The sequence below is a fragment of the Engystomops pustulosus genome, chromosome 9, assembly GCF_040894005.1.
Source record: "Engystomops pustulosus chromosome 9, aEngPut4.maternal, whole genome shotgun sequence".
NCBI lineage: Eukaryota > Metazoa > Chordata > Amphibia > Anura > Leptodactylidae > Engystomops > Engystomops pustulosus.
In genome coordinates, this window is record NC_092419.1 from 7,629,756 (window position 1) to 7,652,547 (window position 22,792).

General features: G+C 45.7%; 1 protein-coding gene across 1 annotated transcript; it reads right to left on the bottom strand.

The window, feature by feature from the left end:
• Nucleotides 1–3,989: 3,989 nt before the first annotated feature.
• Nucleotides 3,990–22,648, bottom strand: LOC140076755 (cytochrome P450 2F3-like). Its single transcript, XM_072123436.1, has 9 exons — nucleotides 22,371–22,648; nucleotides 14,143–14,305; nucleotides 11,753–11,902; nucleotides 11,324–11,484; nucleotides 10,753–10,929; nucleotides 10,153–10,294; nucleotides 9,849–10,036; nucleotides 5,543–5,684; nucleotides 3,990–4,398 (listed from the first exon to the last, which is right to left on the bottom strand). Exons 1-9 carry the CDS (start codon nucleotides 22,536–22,538, stop codon nucleotides 4,217–4,219), a joined length of 1,473 nt encoding a protein of 490 aa, XP_071979537.1. The 5' UTR covers nucleotides 22,539–22,648; the 3' UTR covers nucleotides 3,990–4,216.
• Nucleotides 22,649–22,792: the final 144 nt, after the last annotated feature.

Here is a 22,792-nt window from a genome sequence, read left to right on the forward strand (position 1 = left end):
ACTGGTGGCAGCTCGGCCGCAGTTACAGTACTCTTTGTTCTAGGGCAGGTCTTATCTACACCAGTCAGGGCTGGCAAGGGAGAAAGAGCTGCGTGACAGTGAAGGCACCTTGCGGGGCAGTAAGGGAGAGGTACCTTGCAGGGCACTTCCAGTGTAGGTGACACATCACCAGCAGGTGGTGATAAGGGGTGGAAAGTGGAAGGCCAGGGACATACACACACTAAACAGAGATCTTGAAAACAACTCACAGTTCCTTTATTAAAAACAAACTGCAAAGCATCTGTAACACGTTGGCCACAAACTCCTTCCTTCTGAGGGATAGCAGGGCTGAAAATTGGCTGGCTGTGCTAGTAGGATGAAAGGTCCTTGATTATCTGGAACCTCGGCCTGGACCAGTGGTCAGTTTGGCTGGGAGTATCTGTGGTCAGTCTAGACATCCTGGGTTGCCAGCCAATAAGTCGCCTGCTAATCCTCAGGAAGGTTACATTTAACACAGAATATTACAAACAGTTGCATACATTTACACAATGCCCTTGTATTGCCCTATTACCGCTGCTTGATGGTACCAGGGGATAGGGATCAACTAGGGGATAAGCTATGCAACTACAGGGATCCTAAGATAGGAAAACGGCCTCATTACATGAGTTGGGGAAGCTAATGGGGTGACCACTGCCATGAGACACCTTGGGCAAGAATTCCAGCAGGTACATTTACTAATGGTCCAACTCCAGGACATTACAAATGTTCTATGCTGATCGATCCAGAGGAAACATAAGCTTATTGCCAGCCTCTATAACATATCATTTTAGCACAATGTCATCTCATATTATGAGTCCGGACCGTGTCAAATTGAAAATAATGACAGTAAAGAGATTATTTTTTTAATATAAATGCTAATTTATGGGAAGATCCTATTTTTGTGATGTCGTAGCTTGTGGATGAGCGAAAAGCGTGAAATTAATTAAGACGCAACAATTATTTCCTGTTAGATAAAGTTCATGAAACTCAATGTTCTAACAGATGTCAATGACTGTAATCGTTCTATTACTTCACATGGGAGAGCGGAATACACAGACTATGCAGACAGGTCTATCGGGTCTCGGAGGATCCATATGGTTGACCTGTAGATACTCTGTATTATTCCTCAGACACAAAGCTCTGCTGACTCACTTCTAATAAATATATATATATATAATTGAGTCCCTCTTCTGACCCCAGAGATTTTTGAATTTAGACCCAAAAAGTTCCCAGATGTTTAATAAATTGAGAGCTCAGAACAAAAACCCAACGTCAACGAGATCCTCATAGTTCCGGACCTGGTGTAGGATTGTCTGATTCTGTCATTATTAAAAACTTGCTGAGGCCGGTCAGTAATATTCCCTCATATTGTGAGCCCCATTATTAATACATAAAACGGTGACACCATCCTAGATCCTGAGAGCTGCGTTATTTTAGCTGCGTTCACCGATTTATGTCCCAATTGTTTCACGACCAATGTTCAAGTTTGTAGAGATTGTAAAGGAGAAGCCAACGCCCGGGCAACTCTGCTTCACGTGCTTTATGTTTTGCTTTATGTTTTGCTTTATTTTTGTTGTTATTTTAATTGGGGAAAAGTTAATACTGGAGATGGAAACTTTAATCCATGTCCACATTGGGGCACATTTACTAAGGTCCGCGCACCAGTTTTCTGTTGGACTTTTCACCTTCTTTTATGTGCAAACTCCTCGCACAGGGATTTAAGAAGTGTCACTACCACATTTGTATCACACGTGACCGTTTTGTGGCGCGGCCGCACTATTCTTCATGCGCCAAAATGTTTCTATTACTTCCTGCCAGGTTGTGGAGGCCACCTTCCCCAATTCTTGGTTTTGATGTGGTTTACGGAGGTGGTCAGATCGCCATCTGTCAGATCTTAACATCAGTGAGAAGAATGGGCTCCCATTCCAGGACAGCCAGTGGACATGTTAAGAATTTGGGGTGTAGTCTTCAAAATGTTCTACTCAAGAAATTTTGTTTAGACATTTTCCTTAAAAACATGAATTATTATCTATTTCATTAGTTTCCATGTCACATGAGAGGTGAAATCTAATGCAAAAAAAATATCCAGTGTCCATGCCCTGCTCCATCCGGCTGAAACCTGGTAATTCTTTGGGTTTGTCTATTTTCATGTTGCTTCATAGATGTCATCTTGGAATAATTTCCCGTTTTGGTGATGACCCCTGATTCAGTTGACATTGGCACCTAGAGGCTGGTTAATATTTTGTGAATTCTGGTCAGTGCCTGTGTGTCCAGAGGTCTAACTCTAATTCAGAAAAGCTCATTTTATCAAGAAAAAGTTTTAGCTGCTCCTTTCTAAATCTTTTTGGTTGATTAAATGCTCCAAATTATGAAAAAAATTCCCTTCTTCATAAGACTTTAGAATGATTTAAGTAATAAAAAAATCTGTAAATATCAAACATGAAATTTTTAACGTCAATGTTTTTGTATTAATAATATTTAAAGGACTTTTTGTTCGCACAGGTTTGAGCATTGGTCCTTAGGTCTCCTGCATAAACTTGGTGATAATGAAAGAACATGTATATATAATGTAACTGATGATTATATGAAGACTAAAATTCTGTGCTGTTCAATCACAACCATGAGAATCAGACACTGTCACATAAAAACTAAACATGTGACTTTGTAGGGGAAGGATGCTGCATATTTTCGTCAGGATTGGTGGTAGTGGACCTTCTGTACCACAGCTAACAATGACGTAAGCCGACACCTGGGACTGGAGTTTAAGTAGGAACCGGTTTTCACCAGAGCCTTGAACTTGTTGAGGCGTGGTACCACCAGATTGCTCCACAGGCGCGACTTTGTCCGTGATGGTGGCCAAGGCGTAGTACACAAAGGCAAACTCGTGGTCAGGGATAGGCAGGAGGTTGAGACAGGCAGCACAGGATCGGAGTTCGGGACGTAGCAGTAGGTCAGCACAGGCAGCACAGGAGTGAGGTCAGGAATGGAATCGAGGTCACAACGGGAAATCAGGATCATTGCAAAGGGCATGGAATACAGCTTACTATTAGGCATAGAAGCACAAAGATCTGGCAGGGGTCACAGGACGATGTTGAGTATATATAGGTTGTCAGAAGGACAGCGCCAATTAGCGGTGCACTGGCCCTTTAAATTACAGACGGCCGGCATGCGAGCCCAAGGAGGTGAGGACGCGCGTGCTGAAGCGAGGAGACCATCGCTGGAGCGTGGCTAAGTAAGTGAGGCCGCCGGCGAGAGGGGGCACATTAGTGTGCCTGCGACCCGACAATTTTTATGTATATTCAAATAAGATTTTGTGGTTCATTGTTGGTATAGCTATAGGGTCAGGTAAATCCATGCTTTCCTAGTTTTACTACCTAGCTCCTAATACTTGACTGTGTCATGCTTCCACAATAAAAATTAGACACGGGGCCACGGTGCTCTGAAATGCTTATTTGCCTATAACAAAAAAAAAACGTTTTTGCAGTATTCAGGCTACAGATGTTCATCAGAAACATTGATGCAGAATACTTCACCTTAAAGAACCAGTTAAAATTAATAAATAGTGGGAATTCATTAAGACCGGAGTCTTTACGACAAGTCTTAAAATTCTCCCTGTCAGCTCTCCGACGCCAATATCTACTAAGAATGGATTTCTACTCTTAGTAGATTCTCCGCCCTTTTTTTGATGGAGACTCTAGTAAGATCGGTGGGCTGGGCACTCATGACCCTGTATGCTCGCCCTGACATGCCCAAAGGGTCATGTGGTTCAGAGAAGCCAGAAAAATGATGGGGAGGGGGAGAATTAAGGCATAATGAATCTTCCCCTTAGTGAGAACCTTGTTTCTGACCGAAAAGCAAGGAGGATAATTAAGAAATAATAATTATAATAATTCCTTTATTTCTATAGCGCACACAGATTACGCAGCCCTACACAGAACTTGCCAATTCCAATTGCTTCAAAGAAGACATTCTTCCCAACAGTGCTGAATATTCAGTGGCCCAAAACTTATAATTCTCTCTTTTTAGTCCAAATTCTACTGGGTATATAGGGTTGGATGTATCCTAGGTTTGAAACGTCTAGTGCTGAAGCATATCCTGAAAATTCTCTCTTATGCTATTGAGAAATGCTATACTGCATATGGGAAACAAAGACAACATGGTTGAGATACAAGACCTATACCCTATACTTAATAACCGCTCAGCGTGGAATAAGGCACATCTTGTAGGGTCGTGGAAGATTTCCCAAACCACTGCTCTCAGGAGTTATGTCAATGTCGTTGGGGTCCACGAGAGGCTTTGGAGTGAAGTTCTGGAGAATGGTGGTGAAGAAGATGAACAGCTCCATCAGCGCTAGACCCTCACCAAGACAAACACGTTTCCCTAAAACGCACAGTAAAATTACATGGCGTAAAATATTAGTTGTATGTATTCTTTGAGTTTTTTTAATATTCTTAAGCACAAACCGCAATGTGGAGGGGTTACACATACAACGTACTGTATATACTCGTGTATAAGCCGAGTTTTTCAGCACAAAAAATGTGCTGAAAAACCTCACCTCGGCTTATACACGAGTCAAAAAAAATAAACTTTTATACTCACCCTCCGGCGGCCCCGATGGTCAGTGCGGCTCCCCGATGTCGGAGTGGCTTTTCTTCTGTCTTCCCCACGGTTCCTCTTCTGTCGTCGATCTTCTGTTACAGCCTGCAGGGCATGGCCATGTTATCTCCCAGCCAGCGCATACTATGACGTCAGAAGCGGCGGCATCATAGTGTGCTCTGACCATCGGGGCCGCTGGAGGGTAAGTATATATGTTTATTTTTTTGTGCTGGCGTGCTATAGGAGTGCTGACTGGCTATATTCTACAGGGGACAGCTGGCTTTGTACTACAGGGGGCAGGCTGGCTGTATACTACTGGGAGCTGGCTGTTTGTATACTACAGGGGGGCTGGCAGGCTGTATACTACAGGGGGCAGGCTGGCTGTATACTATTGGGAGCTGGCAGGCTGTTTACTACAGGGGGGCTGGCAGGCTGTATACTACAGGGGGCAGGCTGGCTGTATACTACTGGGAGCTTGGCTGGCTGTATACTACTGGGAGCTGACTGGCTATATACAACATGGGGGCAGGCAGGCTATATACTACAGGGGGCCAGCTGGCTGTATATTACTGGGAGCTGGCTGGCTATATACTACTGGGGGCTGGCTGTCTATTAACTACTGTAAGCAGGCTGCCTGTATACTACTGGGGGCTGACTGGCTATATACTACATGGGGGCTGTCTGGCTATATACTACACGGGGGCTGGCTATATACTGGAAGGCTGTGACCAATGCATGTCCCACCCTCGGCTTATTCTCAAGTCAATATGTTTTCCCAGTTTTTGGTGGTAAAATTAGGGGTCTCGGCTTATACTCTTATACTCGGCTTATATAACTTTATGTCAGGAATTCTTACGCTTGTGTTACTCGTTGGTGATTTCCCAGGCATGAGGACACATCCGTGTTATATTAGAGAAGTAAACCTTACCTGCTGAAAAGGCCATGAACGCCTCATTCTTCTTGAAAAGTCCGTTCTCATCCAAGAAATGTGTGGGGTCAAATGAGTTGGGGTTTCTAAACTTTGTAGGGTCATACTGAGATGTACATATTAGAGGCATAATGTTCAGACCCTAAAAGCAAAAGAATTTGAAAATAAATATCCCAGAAAAAAATAAAAAAAAGTCTTTAAAAATGATATATGTCACTGCCTCCCACAAGATCAGCACAGTCAGTCATCTCCTGCTGCCGTCATTTTTGGTATCTGATGAGCTACAGAAAGTTTTGACTATAATGTTACCGTGAGATGCCACATGTTTCTAAAGACGTGTCCACTCTTACTGCACTTGGATTGATTTGTTAGGAACATGAAACAATTTTAATAAAATCTTGTGAAACTCTTGATAGGGTTGAAAATGACAGAACATAGAGGATGTAGCGTAGACAAATAAGATCATAAGATAATATCACAAACGTAAAGTCTTGAGATACTTATTGGGGGACATGTATTATCGTATCTGTGCCTAAAAAATGCCGGGATTTTTTTGGGCGCAGAATTGTTGTGCATCATTTATAATAAGTGGGCGTGGCCTAACTTTTCCACATTATCCACAATAGACGAGGAAAAAATTAGGCAGAGAGCAAAATTAAGGCGCGGCCCGTGAAAGATTTTGCCGCACATCTCATTGATGTTGGCATTTTTATGGTGCACGACTGATTATTACCGTCTACCCATTATTTATTTACAGCCATGCACCACTTTTAAACATCGGGTTGTGCTTTCCGGAGACTGATCTCCGATGCCGACATTCGTACTTGCGCCAGAATGAGTAAATCCCCCACATTATCTCACAAGTCTTTGGACCTCTCCGACAAAGGGGGCAGGTAATGGTCAACATATAGGGGCAGATTTATCAAGCTGTCTGAAAGTCAGAATATTCCTAGTTGCCCATGGCAACCAATCACAGCTCCTCTTAATTTATGAACTGTTGTTGCCATAATATTGATGTTTTCCGACGCTCTTGACTATTTCTTTTTTTGGACGCAAAATTACGGTGCCGCTTGTGCATCCAATAGTTTTCTGGTGCTTCTATTTTTCCGACTTGTTTTGTGGCACATTTTGAGCAGCTAAAAGCAAGTCTAGGGAGTTCTAAACCCTTCAGTCCTTTCAAGATATTCAAGAGGGTTTTTCTGAATGATTTTCATCAACAGGTCACTGTCTGCTACAAAATCAGCACAGTCATATCCTGCTGCTGCTATTAGAAATACTGGATTTTTTTTTTATCATTGACGCCTTATGTATCTTACTGCAAAATATCACCCAGCACTAAAAAATTCACATGGAGACCTAGGAAACCTCAGTCATGTTCCCACCGTATCTTGATACCACAATTAGGATTATTAGGATTATGGTTCTTTTCGTTAAATGATAAATCATAATCAGGGTAACAAGAGAAGCCGGAATGAAGGAGAATAGGGTTTTGCACCTGCTCTGCTATAGTACATTCCATGTCGTCTCCATTACATTACAGTACAGTAAGAGCTGGTAGTGCATAACGGGTGCGATCTCCATACATCGGGCCACGTTAATACAGTGTTTGCGCCAGTTTTGTGTTACGCCTGCTCTGTATCTGCCGAGCAACAAAATTCTGCACATAAAGGGGCATTTCCGGTGCAGAGTTGGACTATGAAGCACATTTATTACTGCGAGTCGATAGAATTATGTTGCATGCTCTAAGTTAAAGACTTCCCGAGCGGTGCAGGGAGATCAATGAAGACCGTGCGTCAGTATTCAAAAATCACAGTCTCATACATTACTATGAGGAGCTCTCTACGCTATCATGCTATTAAAATCCTGCAGTGCACACAAGGCTCACGGTAGCCCATACCCAGGTCTGTTTGTAGATTGCCAATAACCATCTGGCTGATTCAAAGGAGACATGGGAGAAGGTCAAGTGGTCAAATGAGACCAAAATAAAAATAGTTTGGTATCTACTCTACTTGACATGTTGGTAGTAAGAAGAAGGATGAGTATAACCCTAAGAACACCGTCCCAACTGTGAAGCCGCTGGGTGAAAACCTCATAATTTATGGTGCTTTTCTGCAGGATGACTACACCAAATGGGGAATGGACGGGGCCATGTATCAAAAGATATTGGTCAACAATCTCCTTTCCTCAGTAAGAGCATTGGAGATGGGTCATGGCTTGGTCTGCCAGCATGAAAATTAAGTAAGGGACACTAAGAAGCATTTAAAAATCCTAGAGTGGTCTAGTCAGTCTCCAGACCAATTGAAGATCCTGGTAGCGACCTGAAACTCATTGTTGTGAGACTATGGAACTCTCTGCCACAGGAGGTTGTTGGGGCGGACTCTATGTACATGTTCAAGAGAGGCCTGGATGCCTTTCTGAAGAGCAAAAAAATCACGGGTTATGGAGAAAAACCATTTGTTTAATTCTTAAAGTTTGGACTTGTGGTAGAACCTCCTCTTCTCTAGGTGTAGAGGATGCCCCCTGTCTATGGTGATGGTAGAACATCCTCTCCTCTAGGTGTAGAGGATGCCCCCTGTCTATGGTGATGGTAGAACCTCCTCTTCTCTAGGTGTAGAAGATACCCCCTGTCTATGGTGATGGTAGAACCTCCTCTTTTGTAGGTGTAGAGGATGCCCCCTGTCTATGGTGATGGTAGAACCTCCTCTTTTCTAGGTGTAGAGGATGCCCCCTGTCTATGGCAATGGTAGAACCATCTCTTCTCTAGGCGTGGAGGATGCCCCCTGTTTATGGTGATTTAAGAACCTCCTCTCCTCTAGCCATAATGTCTATGGCAATGGCAGGACTATCTGTTTTCTAGGTGCAGATGATGCCTTGTGTCTATGGGGATAGTAGAACCTCCTCTCCTCTAGGTGTAGAGGATGCTCTCTCTCTATGGAAATGGTGGAACCACCTCTCTTCTAGGTGTAGAGGATGCCCCCTGTCTATGGTGATGGTAGAACCTCCTCTCCTCTAGGTGTAGAGGATGCCCTCTCTCTATGGTGATGGTAGAACCTCCTCTCCTTCAGGTGTAGAGGATGCCTCCTGTCTATGAAGAGTTTAGAACCATCTCTCCTCTAGGTGTAGAGGATGCCCCCTGTCTATGGTGATGGTAGAACCTCCTCTCCTCTAGGTGTAGAGGATGCCTCCTGTCTATGGTGATGGTAGAACCTCCTCTCCTCTAGGTGTAGAAGATGCCCCCTGTCTATGGTGATGGTAGAACCTCCCCTCCTCTAGGTGTAGAGGATGCCCTCTGTCTATGGTGATGGTAGAACCTCCTCTCCTCTAGGTGTAGAGGATGCCCCCTGTCTATGGTGATGGTAGAACCTTCTCTCCTCTAGGTGTAGAGGATGCCCTCTCTCTATGGTGATGGTAGAACCTCCTCTAGGTGTAGAGGATGCCCCCAATCTATGGTGATGGTAGAACCTCCTCTCCTTCAGGTGTAGAGGATGCCCCCTGTCTATGAAGATTTTAGAACCATCTCTCCTCTAGGTGTAGAGGATGCCCTCTGTCTATGGTGATCGTAGAACCTTCTCTCCTCTAGGTGTAGAGGATGCCCCCTGTCTATGGTGATGGTAGAACCTCCTCTCCTCTAGGTGTAGAGGATGCCCCCTGTCTATGGTGATGGTAGAACCTTCTCTCCTCTAGGTGTAGAGGATGCCCTCTGTCTATGGTGATCGTAGAACCTTCTCTCCTCTAGGTGTAGAGGATGCCCCCTGTCTATGGTGATGGTAGAACCTCCTCTCCTCTAGGTGTAGAAGATGCCTCCTGTCTATGGTGATGGTAGAAACTCCTCTCCTCTAGGTGTAGATGATGCCCTCTGTCAATGGTGATTGCAGAACTGCCTCTCCTTTAGGTGTAGAGGATGCCCCTGTCTATGCTTATGGTAGAACTGCCTTTCCTTTGGGTATAGAACATGGGGGTCAAAAAAGGGAACATGATATAGAGGTTTCTAAGTAATGCAGGATATTGGGCAAAAAAAACCCCAGTCTGACACTGTTATCTCTGGATATCTAACCAGGTTGCAACAAGAAACTGCTGCTCACTTTCTATATGCTGTATTTTCCTAGCAGCCTTGATCAGCCTAGATGAGTCTTGTCTGGCTATGCCCACTGAATTGGTTCTGGTAACTAAAAATTATTTGTGTGGGGTCTAGAGGATATGTCATCATTATTGTTACACATGATGGTCTAGACAACCGCTTTCTACCAAGTGGTAATCATCTATGGTGGATAACACTTTTCACGTTTCTGTATTTTATTAACTGTACCTCAGGTAAATCGTAGCCACGGAACGTCATATCCCTTGTTACAGTATGTGGAACACTCATGGGAACTATATCTGCAAATCTCTGAATCTCGTAGAGGACAGCCTCTGTGTAGGGCATCTTGTTTCTATCATCTATACATGGACTTCTGTCCCGGCCGATTACCCGGTCAATCTCTTCTTGAACTTTTGCTGTTGGGAAACAAAAGTATCATGGTTAACAAAACTCCTGACTACTGGCTATCCTGTAATTGCAGAAGAATATTTGATACTTTATCATTGTACTATCGTCTATAGATGTCTCGTACCTGCTACTTCTGGGTGCTTTAGCATGATTAGGAAGCCATACCTCAGGGTAGACCCAACTGTTTCAGTACCGGCAAAAAAAACATTGACTGTTGTTTTTAACATTGTCTCATAATTGAAATGGGAATTTGGGTTTTTCTTTTCCTTCGTGGAAAAAAAAGTGAAAAATAAATGAAGAAATATAAAATTTGGAAAAACAACACGGACAAGATACTCCAAAGTTTACACAAAGGCCATGGTATCATTTAGGATATCACTAGGTTCTTGCGTACAAATGTCTCCTCCTTGGTCTTGGTTGAAACAACAACATTATTGGGTGTTCTTTCCAAGACATACATCAGGTGACAAGTATTGTGATGGCAATAACATTTTTTTAGTTACGTGGAGCAAATAGCAAAGGTAAGAAGGACTAACTGTCATAGTAATAGTTTCAAGTTCGGCTCAAAACTTTTCTTCTATGGTAAACTTTTACAAGGGAAAACCCAAAGAATTATTACTTGTCCTTGAATATGGAATTTTCCATAAAATAATTCCTAATATTTAGAAATCCTACCATAAATTACTTGAAGACTACCATGTATATGACATAGGAGGACACTTACTTGCTCAATCTTTACGAGAAAACAGTCAATGAAGTCACGTGGATTGTTTGGGTCAATTGTTTCTTTATTCATTCTCAGTCTTTTAGCCACAAAGGCTCCGAGTTTCACATAGTTTTTGTATATTTTTCTATGCGGGCCTGGAATATGCTTCATGATTTTTGGAAAAACGAATAAAAGCTGAAAAAGGAACAAAGAATTAGAGAATTACTGGGCACACTAAGATGTTTCTATTGCCGACTGGCACCAAGCATCACGACCCCAGGCCGGAACTGAGCTTCCGGCGGCCGCTGGCATCGTGCTCCCGCCTGCCAGCCGGCACACGTTCCAGTCCTCCATTGGACACCGTGCTCCCGGCCACCTCTCAGTCTCCGCATACCTCCATTCCTTGTCCCCCCCGCTCCCGACTCTCACGGCCCTGCTCTGCTCCCGCCCTCCTGCTCCGCTCCGTTCCCGCCCCTCCTGCTCCGTTCCGTTTTAAGTTAATTATCTATTGAAATCTTAAAATATATTAAAAACTCTGTGCATCAAGTGGCTGCCACATGTTCTTGCCTTGCCCTAAATTTCACCTTACCTGTCCCCATGTGGAGCTCATAAGGTGCCAGCTGTTGTTGATGAGATAAAGCAAAGTGGTAAATTCTTCATCTCTGTAGTCAAACCTCTCCCCAAAGACCAGAGAGCAAATTATGTTGGAGCCGGCCGAGCTGAAGCCGAAAGTTGGGTCAAAAGGCTTCCCTGTTTAAAGAACATATCAATATCAAAAATATAGATTTTACAGTTAATTTTACTGAAACAAATTTACCGGTTTTGTTATCCCTCTGAATTGTGTGTATTGCCTGAGCAATAGGTTCCATAGTACAGATTATGAAAGAATTACAAAAGTGTCTGCCATAACTTTTGGACTTTTTAATGATTTTCATCCATTTTTTTCCAGTTATAATTTACATAATTTGTTTTAAATTTATATATTGCAAAGTTTATCTATTTATGCCCTACTGAGTACCTTCACTCTTCTTGAACTCTGCTATCAAATACTGGGCCTCTTCTTTCACTCTCTCCTCCAGACTTCTTCTCCCCATGCCAAAGTTCTTCAACGTCGTGATAGCAAAGCGACGCAGTTGCCTCCATCTTTCTCCAGTCCCATAAACTATACCTAAATAAAGACTTTGATTTATTTCCCACAGCTTATATGGCCTCAACATAGTCTGCACAACACAATAGTCTTATCAAATGTTCATGTTAAAGGGGCTTTCCAGGCTAGCAACATTGATGCCGTATCCAAAGAATAAGTCTTTATTATCAGGTCAATGAAGGTCCAACATCTCGATCCACAGATCATCTGTTCTAAGAAGCTGATTAACAGAGAATTGATGAGTAAGAAGTTGGCTCCCTTCTTAGCATAGTGGCCAGATTTGGTTACTGCAGCTGGAATGGGAACTGATCTGCAGTAACCTGGTCTGCCCATTACATGGAGAACACATAGTATACAGTGAGTAAAGGGTGAGGAGAGGGATACATGCTGTGAGAGTGGAGCAAGAGTAGGAAAGTCCATGGTTACTTTACTAGAAAATATGCAAATAAGTTTCCAGGATGGGACAAGGAAAACCGTGCTTCTTTTGCTATCTAATAAGGCAGCTCCCTTACCATCAAGCATGACTCTCAAGAAGCCTAATGACACAAAGCCAAACAAGTACACACACAGAGAAATATGGGTCCAACACGTCTATGTATCAACAGTGGGTAAATGGACACTAGCCAAACATATTAATTCACAAGAAAAAGATGTGCCATAACAACCCAAGAATAAATATCAAAAATGCTTTATTTGTACAAAACAACAAAGACCAGACATGAAATATAAAAACATTTAAAAAAGTGCAGCAGGCTACACGAGAAACTCGATGTGGTGAGTAAGATAAGCTCACCAGCATCTATCCCTGATCGTGCCAATCTTGGGGATGTCTGCTCACCAATAAACACAGCATATAAGACAAAGATAAAGTGTCCCTAATCTGCACAATTCAAATATAAAAAGGAATAAATGCAATGTAACTAAAATCAATAAAGTAAGTTCAGGTCAGTCCAATATATACTTAACACAGCCAAGACATGGTAACCCCGATATCCATCCTGTATAAGGAACCTAAAGCTGGCATGGCTGTGGAAAGGGGAGCAAAGCACCCAGGCAACCAGGGAACGTGCGTGTCCACCCCACGCGTTCCGTCACTCACGGTGCTTTGCTCCCCTTTCCACAGCCATGCCAGCTTTAGGTTCCTTATACAGGATGGATATCGGGGTTACCATGTCTTGGCTGTGTTAAGTATATATTGGACTGACCTGAACTTACTTTATTGATTTTAGTTACATTGCATTTATTCATTTTTTGGATTGAATTGTGCAGATTAGGGACACTTTGGGAGTCATTTACTAAGGGCCCGATTCGTGTTTTCCCGACGTGTTACCCGAATATTTCCGATTTGCGCCGATTTTCCCTGTATTGCCCCGGGTTTTTAGCGCACGCGATCGGATTGTGGTGCATCGGCGCCGGCATGCACGCAACGGAAATCGTGGGGCGTGGCCGAACGATAACCCGGCGGATTCGGAAAAACCGCTGCATTTAAAAAAAAAAGTGTTGCGGGACTGGCACTTACCTTCACCAGGTATAGGATGGTGCACTCTGGCGGGCCTCGGCAGGTCTCGGCGGACTTCAGCGCAGCAGCGACACCTGGTGGACGTCGAAGGAACTGCCTTAGTGAATCGCCGGAAGACCCGAATCCACCGCAGAGAACGCGCCGCTGGATCGCGAATGGACCGGGTAAGTAAATCTGCCCGTTTATCTTTGTCTTATATGCTGTGTTTATTGGTGAGCAGACATCCCCAAGATTGGCACAATCAGGGATAGATGCTGGTGAGCTTATCTTACTCACCACATCGAGTTTCTCGTGTAGCCTGCTGCACTTTTAAAAATGTTTTTATATTTCATGTCTGGTCTTTGTTGTTTTGTACGAATAAAGCATTTTTGATATTTATTCTTGGGTTGTTATGGCACATCTTTTTCTTGTGAATTAATATACAAAGCCAAACAAGAATATTGATTCCCAACTGTAGACAGCACTGTTTTGACATGGTTATGCCCTGTAGGGGCTTACAAGATAGCAAAAGAGGCGGGGTTTTCCTTGTCCCATCCTGGAAAACTTATTTGCATGTTTCCCAGAATCTCCGAATGGAGCATCAAGGCTATAAGTCTCCACACGCCTGAAAGGCAGCCTTAATTGGCATTGTCTCTGTAAGGAGAGCTACAGATCACCAACTGAGTGAATGACTACAAATACTGACATAATATACAAATTTATTCTATGTAAATATTTTTTAAAGGGATAAAACTTGACTTACCATTTCCTTTGCTGTACATCTGAACTGCTGGAAACTCTCCCCGGCCACTAAACTCCTCAGCGTGGTCAATGAGAGCTTCCTTCAGGATCTGATATCCGCATAGTACGACGGTGGGACGGGACCCCAGATAGAAGGTATACATGGGTCCATATTGTTTGCTGAGCTATTACAGTAAGTATGAAACACAATTACATTTACCGTTTAATGACATCAATGGACACATCTGTTGTGGTTCACCCTAATAATGATAATTCTATAACTAGCAGCGGATTATAACTAGAGATGAGCGAGCACTAAAATGCTCGGGTACTCGTTATTCGAGACGAACTTTTCCCGATGCTCGAGTGCTCGTCTCGAATAACGAGCCCCATTGAAGTCAATGGGAGACTCGAGCATTTTTCAAGGGGACCAAGGCTCTGCACAGGGAAGCTTGGCCAAACACCTGGGAACCTCAGAAAAGGATGGAAACACCACGGAAATGGACAGGAAACAGCAGGGGCAGCATGCATGGATGCCTCTGAGGCTGCTTAATCGCACCATTATGCCAAAAGTATGGGCAACAGCATGGCCATGACAGAGTGACAGAATAAAGCTAGATAGCATGTAAAACATCCAATAATTGACCCTGACACTATAGGGGACGGCATGCAGAGGCAGCGGCAGCAGCGGCAGGCTAGAGAGTGGCATGGCGACATACCCTAAATGGACTCAGGCTTCAAACCAATGGGTGGCAGAGAGGAACCAAAGGAGGTGAGCAAGAAGCGCTCAAATAATATCGGTACATGATAAAAGTTTGCCAGTATATTTTGTGGATTACACAGCAGGGTGGCGACAAAGTTAACATGGAAGCCATGAAAACAACCCAAAATTCTGCCTGACACAGCTCGTTTGATAAGGGGACCATGTATGGAGGCAGTGAACTAGTAGTAGATTAAAGGTGCTGCAGTTAAAACTATGTTAGTTGGATCTTGGCATGGAGCTGGCGCTCCGCTGCAAGGCGAGCTTTCGCCAATCCAAGCCCCTGTCTCTAGGCTACTCCCCAAACAGCACTTCTAAGAACCTTTTGTATAAGATCAAGTGTAGTAGCGTTCTTATAAGTTTGGGATATGGCGGGTGAGGGGAATGTAAACAGATGCGCAAGAAGCGCTGAAATAATATCGGTATATGATAAAAGTTTGCCAGTATATTTTGTGGATTACACAGCAGGGTGGCGACAAAGTTAACAAGTTTGATGTGGAATGCCCTGTAATAGCTCTTGGGCGGTGTGCCTTTTATCGCCTAGGCTCAGCAGTTTGAGCACCGCCTGCTGTCGCTTAGCGACGGCACTGCTGCTGTGCCTAGAGCTACCGACTGATGGCGCCATGGCCACGGATGGTAATTCGGAGGAGGAGGTATACTAGGCCTTTGAGACCTGGACCGAGGTAGGCCCCGCAATTCTCTGCGTCGGCAGTATATGACTAGCCCCCGGGTCAGACTCGGTCCCAGGCTGCACCAAGTTAAGTGTAGTAGCGTTCTTATAAGTTTGGGATATGGCGGGTGAGGGGAATGTAAACAGATGCGCAAGAAGCGCATGATGCGCATGGAGCTGGCGCTCCGCTGCCAGGCGAGCTTTCGCCAATCCAAGCCCCTGTCTCTAGGCTACTCCCCAAACAGCACTTCTAAGAACCTTTTGTATAAGATCAAGTGTAGTAGCGCTCTTATAAGTTTAGGATATGGCGGGTGAGGGGAATGTAAACAGATGCGCAAGAAGCGCTGAAATAATATTGGTAAATGATAAAAGTTTGCCAGTATATTTTGTGGATAACACAGCAGGGTGGCGACAAAGTTAACAACTTTGATGTGGAATCCATGAAAACAACCCAAATTTCTGCCTGACACACCTCGTTTGATAAGGGGACGATGTATGGAGGCAGCTATATGGACGACTTTTGGAGGTAGCAATGGAGACAACGTGTGGAGGCTGCTATGGAGACAATTTAATTTGGATAGTGCCTGTATGTGGCAGTCCAAAAAAGTTTTCAAACCAGAGGAGCAGGTAGGTGGCCCTCCAGAAAAATGAAATAGATTGAGTGCCTGTATGTGGCAGTCCAAAAAAGTTTTCAAACCAGAGGAGCAGGTAGGTGGCCCTCCAGAAAAATGAAATAGATTGAGTGCCTGTATGTGGCAGTCCAAAAAAGTTTTCAAACCAGAGGAGCAGGTAGGTGGCCCTCCAGAAAAATTGAATAGATTGAGTGCCTGTATGTGGCAGTCCAAAAAAGTTTTCAAACCAGAGGAGCAGGTAGGTGGCCCTCCAGAAAAATTGAATAGATTGAGTGCCTGTATGTGGCAGTCCAAAAAAGTTTTCAAACCAGAGGAGCAGGTAGGTGGCCCTCCAGTAAAATGGAATAGATTGAGTGCCTGTATGTGGCAGTCCAAAAAAGTTTTCAAACCAGAGGAGCAGGTAGGTGGCCCTCCAGAAAAATTTAATAGATTGAGTGCCTGTATGTGGCACTCCCAAAAATTGTTTAAAACAGAGGACCGGGTCGGTGGCCCTCCAGAAAAATTAAATGCATAAAGTACTATAGCTAGAGCCAGTGGGCCCTGTCAAAAAATAGCCAGTTTCCTCTGCTTTACTCTACAAAGAGGAGGAGAAGGAGGAAAATGAGGAGGAGGAGGAGTGGATAAATTATTCAGGTTGAGCTTCCTTCACCTGGTGGAGATTGGAAATTATGAGAAATCCAGGCTTTATTCATCTTAATAAGCGTCAGCCTGTCTGCGCTGTCAGTCGACAGGCGTGTACGCTTATCGGTGATGATGCCACCAGCTGCACTGAAAACCCGCTCGGACAAGACGCTAGCGGCAGGGCAGGCAAGAACCTCCAAGGCGTACAGCGCCAGTTCGTGCCACATGTCCAGCTTTGAAACCCAGTAGTTGTAGGGAGCTGTGTGATCATTTAGGACGATGGTATGGTCAGCTACGTACTCCCTCACCATCTTTCTGTAAAGATCAGCCCTACTCTGCCGAGACTGGGGACAGGTGACAGTGTCTTGCTGGGGTGACATAAAGCTGGCAAAAGCCTTGTAAAGCGTACCCTTGCCAGTGCTGGACAAGCTGCCTGCTCGCCTACTCTCCCTCGCTACTTGTCCTGCAGAACTACGCACTCTGCCGCTAGCGCTGTCAGAAGGGAAATACTGTTTCAGCTTGTGCACCAGGGCCTGCTGGTATTCATGCATTCTCACACTCCTTTCCTCTCCAGGGATGAGAGTGGAAAGATTTTGCTTGTACCGTGGGTCCAGGAGAGTGAACACCCAGTAATCGGTGCTGGAATAAATTCTTTGAACGCGAGGGTCACGGGATAGGCAGCCTAGCATGAAATCTGCCATATGCGCCAGAGTACCAACGCGTAAGAATTCACTCCCCTCACTGGCCTGACTGTCCATTTCCTCCTACTCCAACTCCTCCAACTCCTCTTCTTCTGCCCATACACGCTGAACAGTGAAGGACTCAACAATGGTCCCCTCTTGTGTCTCGCCAACATTCTCCTCCTCTTCCTCCTCATCCTCCTCCACCTCCACCGATATGAGCTGAGAAACAGACCTAAGGGTGCTTTGGCTATCAACAAGGGAATCTTCTTCCCCCGTCTCTTGTGACGAGCGCAAAGCTTTCGACTTCATGCTGATCAGAGAGTTTTTCAACAGGCCAAGCAGCGGGATGGTGAGGCTGATGATGGCGGCATCGCCACTGACCATCTGTGTTGACTCCTCAAAGTTACTCAGCACCTGACAGATATCAGACATCCACGTCCACTCCTCATTGTAGACTTGAGGAAGCTGACTGACCTGACTACCAGTTCTGGTGGAAGTTGACATCTGGCAGTCTACAATCGCTCGGCGCTGCTGGTAAACTCTGGATAACATGGTCAGTGTTGAATTGAACAGTCGTTGAGCGGGCAGTTGGAGGCGGCGCTGCGCTGCCCTGAGAGTGGCAGCATCTGTACTGGACTTCCTGAAATGCGCACAGATGCGGCGCACCTTCGTGAGCAAATCAGACAGATTGGGGTATGTCTTGAGGAAACGCTGAACTATCAGATTTAACACATGGGCCAGGCATGGCACATGTGTCAGTCTGCCGAGTTGCAGAGCCGCCACCAGGTTACGGCCGTTGTCACACACAACCATGCTTGGCTTCAGGTTCAGCGGTGCCAGCCACAGATCAGTCTGCGCCGTGATGCCCTGTAATAGTTCTTGGGCGGTGTGCCTTTTATCGCCTAGGCTCAGCAGTTTGAGCACCGCCTGCTGTCGCTTAGCGACGGCACTGCTGCTGTGCCTAGAGCTACCGACTGATGGCGCCATGCCCACGGATGGTAGTTCGGAGGAGGAGGTGGAGGAGGGGTGGGAGGAGGAGGAGGCATAGTAGGCCTGAAACACCTGGACCGAGGTAGGCCCCGCAATCCTTGGCGTCGGCAGTATATGACCAGCCGCAGGGTCAGACTCGGTCCCAGCCTCCACCAAGTTAACCCAATGTGCCGTCAGCGATATATAGTGGCCCTGCCCGGCAGCACTCGTCCACGTGTCCGTGGTCAGGTGGACCTTGTCAGAAACGGCGTTGGTCAGGGCACGGATGATGTTGTCTGACACGTGCTGGTGCAGGGCTGGGACAGCACATCGGGAAAAGTAGTGGCGGCTGGGAACCGAATACCGAGGGGCGGCCGCCGCCATGAGGTTGCGAAAGGCCTCGGTCTCTACTAGCCTATAGGGCAGCATCTCCAGGCTGAGCAATCTGGAGATGTGGACATTAAGGGCTTGGGCGTGCGGGTGGGTTGCACTATATTTGCGTTTCCGCTCCAGCGTCTGGGGTATGGAGAGCTGAACACTGGTGGATGCTGTGGAGGATCGTGGAGGCGACGATGGGGTTTTTGTGCCAGGGTCCTGGGCAGGGGGCTGACTATCAGCTGAAACAGGGGAAGGAGCAGTGGTGTGCACGGCCGGAGGTGAACGGGCTTGGTGCCACTGAGTGGGGTGTTTAGCATTCATATGCCTGCGCATACTGGTGGTAGTTAAGCTAGTAGTGGTGGAACCCCTGCTGATCCTGGTTTGGCAAAGGTTGCACACCACAGTCCGTCGGTCATCCGGTGTTTCCTTAAAGAACCTCCAGACTTCTGAAAATCTAGCCCTCGCCCCGGGAGCCCTCGCCACGGGAGCTTCACTACGTGACACATTTGGCGCTGATGCACCTGCTCTGGCCCTGCCTCTCCGTCTGGCCCCACCACTGCCTCTTCCAACCTGTTCTGGTCGAGGACTCTCCTCCGTCTCAGAAGCACTGTGTTCACCCGGCCTATCAACCCAGCTTGGGTCTGTCACCTCATCATCCTCCGATCCCTCAGTCTGCTCCCCCCTCGGACTTCCTGCCCTGACAACAACTTCCCCACTGTCTGACAACCGTGTCTCCTCATTGTCGGACACCTCTTTACACACTTCTTCCACTACGTCAAGAAGGTCATCATCACCCACAGACTGCGACTGGTGGAAAACCTGGGCATCGGAAAATTGCTCAGCAGCAACCGGACAAGTGGTTTGTGAATGTGGGAAGGGTCCAGAAAACAGTTCCTCAGAGTATGCAGGTTCAAATGCCAAATTTTCCTGGGAGGGGGCAGACTGGGGGGGAGGAGGCTGAGGTGCAGGAGCTGGAGGAGTGCCGATTTCGGTGACATGGGTGGACTGCGTGGAAGACTGACTGGTGGACAAATTGCTCGAAGCATTGTCGGCAATCCACGACATCACCTGTTCGCACTGTTCTGGCCTCAACAGTGCTCTACCACGAGTCCCAGTAACTTCAGACATGAACCTAGGGAGTGTAGCTCTGCGGCGTTCCCCTGCTCCCTCATAAGCAGGTGGTGTCTCACCCCGCCCAGGACCACGGCCTCTGACCCCTGCAGTAGTTGGACGCCCACGTCCCCGCCCTCGTCCTCTACCCCTAACCCTCGTCCTCTACCCCATTTTGAAAATGAGAGTTATAACTTGAATTTTTTTTTTAACTTTTTTTTGTTTTTTTTGTTGTTTTTTTTGTGTTTTTTAGTTTTTAAAACCAAACGATGCTATCCTATTGCTATGGCTATTTTCTAGCCAAGTATGAAAGCACACTGCTATGCCAGATGAGATGACGCTGAGTTATGAAAAAAATAAACGTAAAATAAAAAAGGAAATGGCAGACTGTGCCTAATTGAAATCCAACCCCGGGCCCTAATAAATTTTCCCACTTCGGTCTTTGCGATGGATATGTGCGTCACTAAGCGCAAAACACAGCGGTCGCAAGTCTCACTCCAAATTGCTCACAATTTGCTAGTAGATGCACTGCAGCAAGTACAGCCACCAGCAGATCAACCAGAAATCAAATATATATAACGCTACTGTAGGCGTAAGTAAGCCGTTTGGATTCTCCTATGGCTATTTTCTAGCCAAGTATTACAGCACACTACTATGCAAGATGAGATGACACTGAGTTATTAAAAAAATAAACGTAAAATAAAAAGAAACTGGCAGACTGTGCCTAATTCTACTCAAACCCCTAATAAATTTTCCCACTTTGGTGTTTGAGGTGGATATGTGTGTCACTAAGAGCTAAACACAACGGTAGCAAGTCCCCCTGCTAATTCCTCACAATATGGTACTAGCTGCACTACTAGTGCCAGCAAGCCCAGCCACAAGCAAATAAAAAAAAAAGTATAACGTTATTGTAGCCCTAAGAAGGGCTGTTGGGTTCTTTGAGAATCACTCCTGCCTAACACTATTCTAATAGAACACCCTATCGCTTTCCCTGACCAGCAGCAGCTCTCTCCCTAGCGCATCCAGACACAGAATGATCCGAGCAGCGCGGGCAGCGGCTAGTCTATCCCAGGGTCACCTGATCTGGCCAGCCAACCACTGCTATCGACGTGTAAGGGTACCACGTCATTCTGGGTGGAGTGCAGAGTCTCCTGGCTTGTGATTGGCTCTGTTTCTGGCCACCAAAAAGCGAAACGGCGGGAGCTGCCATTTTCTCTAGCGGGCGAAGTATTCGTCCGAGTAACGAGCAGTTACGAGTACGCTAATGCTCGATCGAGCATCAAGCTCGGACGAGTATGTTCGCTCCTCTCTAATTATAACACAAGCCTTTTGGGCAACCGACTAAGGCCTGAAATTCCTGATTGGTAGAGGTGAACGGACCTGAACTTTAGTTTCAGTGTTCTCCATTTGACATGTTGATTGATGGGCAGCCAGCTTTACAACCCTCTCCACTAGTCATGGCTGTGATTGGCCAGATGTGTCCACCAGGTGTTTGAACGAAGGATGCAAAACCTAAATGGTCTGTGCATCTCTACTGATGAGCCCACTGCTCAATATATCCACTATGATATTGATTTTGCTGCTAGCCCTAGTGTTCTCATACAGGTCCACATGACACGTAAATATATAGAAGAACCCTTCCAGGGCCCTTAGAAACGTTCCTCCAAAGGTACTTGACATGCAGCACTGAAAAAGACTCAAGACCCATGAAGTAAGCTTAGTTCTGTTACCATATCCTGGTACACAGGGCCGGATCAAGGGTGGTGGGGGCCCCTGGGTGCAAACTGGTGGGGGCCCTTCCAACAATGTTTTTGGAGGTATATAGCCTGCCAGCCCCTTGTAGTATGTTGCCTGCCAGCCCCCTGTAGTATTTAGCCTGCCAGAAACCCTGTAGTATATAGCTTATCAGACCCCTGTAGTATACAGCCACCAACCCCCTGTAGACTTTAGCCGCCAGTCCCCTGTAGAAAATGGTAATCTCTGCGATCTCCCCCAGCGAGGGCAGCTGGGTCTCACTGACACAGCTGAGATCCTAGACCCCTATCTGCGTTGCAGGCGGCCATGGGCCGCTGCACATTGCACACAGAGACAGTGAGCGACTCAGCTGACGTGAGTCGCTGACTGTCGGAAACTGGTGGGGGCCCCTTAAAAAGTGGAAATGATGGGGGCCCCGGGGCTCGAGCCCCAGGAGCCCCTCCTTTAATCCGGCCCTGCTGGTACACCAAAAATGGAGAGGGGCCCACAATTTATATCCAGATCATTGCCCATGGCAGCCTCAAGCCCCCTGACCACAACTCCATATGTCAGATGGGCTTATCTATGCATTTCATATACATTTTAAGACCACAAGGTGGACATATCTCTAATGAATGTCTAGAATTAGGCAACTACTGTATTTAGAGTAAATAATGTAAAAGACTAACTTACCTCCACCAAAGACTTTATAAGGTCATTCATCTTAACCTGGTGCATATTCCCAATAAATGGAAGTGGAGTTGGACCAGGGGGTAGTTTTCCCCTCAGTTTCTTGTGAGATAGAAACAGCAGAGTGACCAGAAAGAGAACTATAAAAATAAGGATCCCGCTGAGGTCCATGGTGAAGAAAACTGGAGAAGGACTTAGAAAGTCTATGGCCAGGACACTATATACCAGGAAAGTTTATGACTGTTCCATAAACTGAGAATTTCACCACTTGTTCGGTAAACATCTTTCACTGTTACACATGTCACTGGGTCATTGTGCTTGGTCCTGTGCCATTTCCGTACAGGGAATCCTTAGATGACATTGTGAAGAGCATTTGAAGAACCTTTTTTAAGCAACCTCATGAATTTTTAGATTCCTCTTTGGAA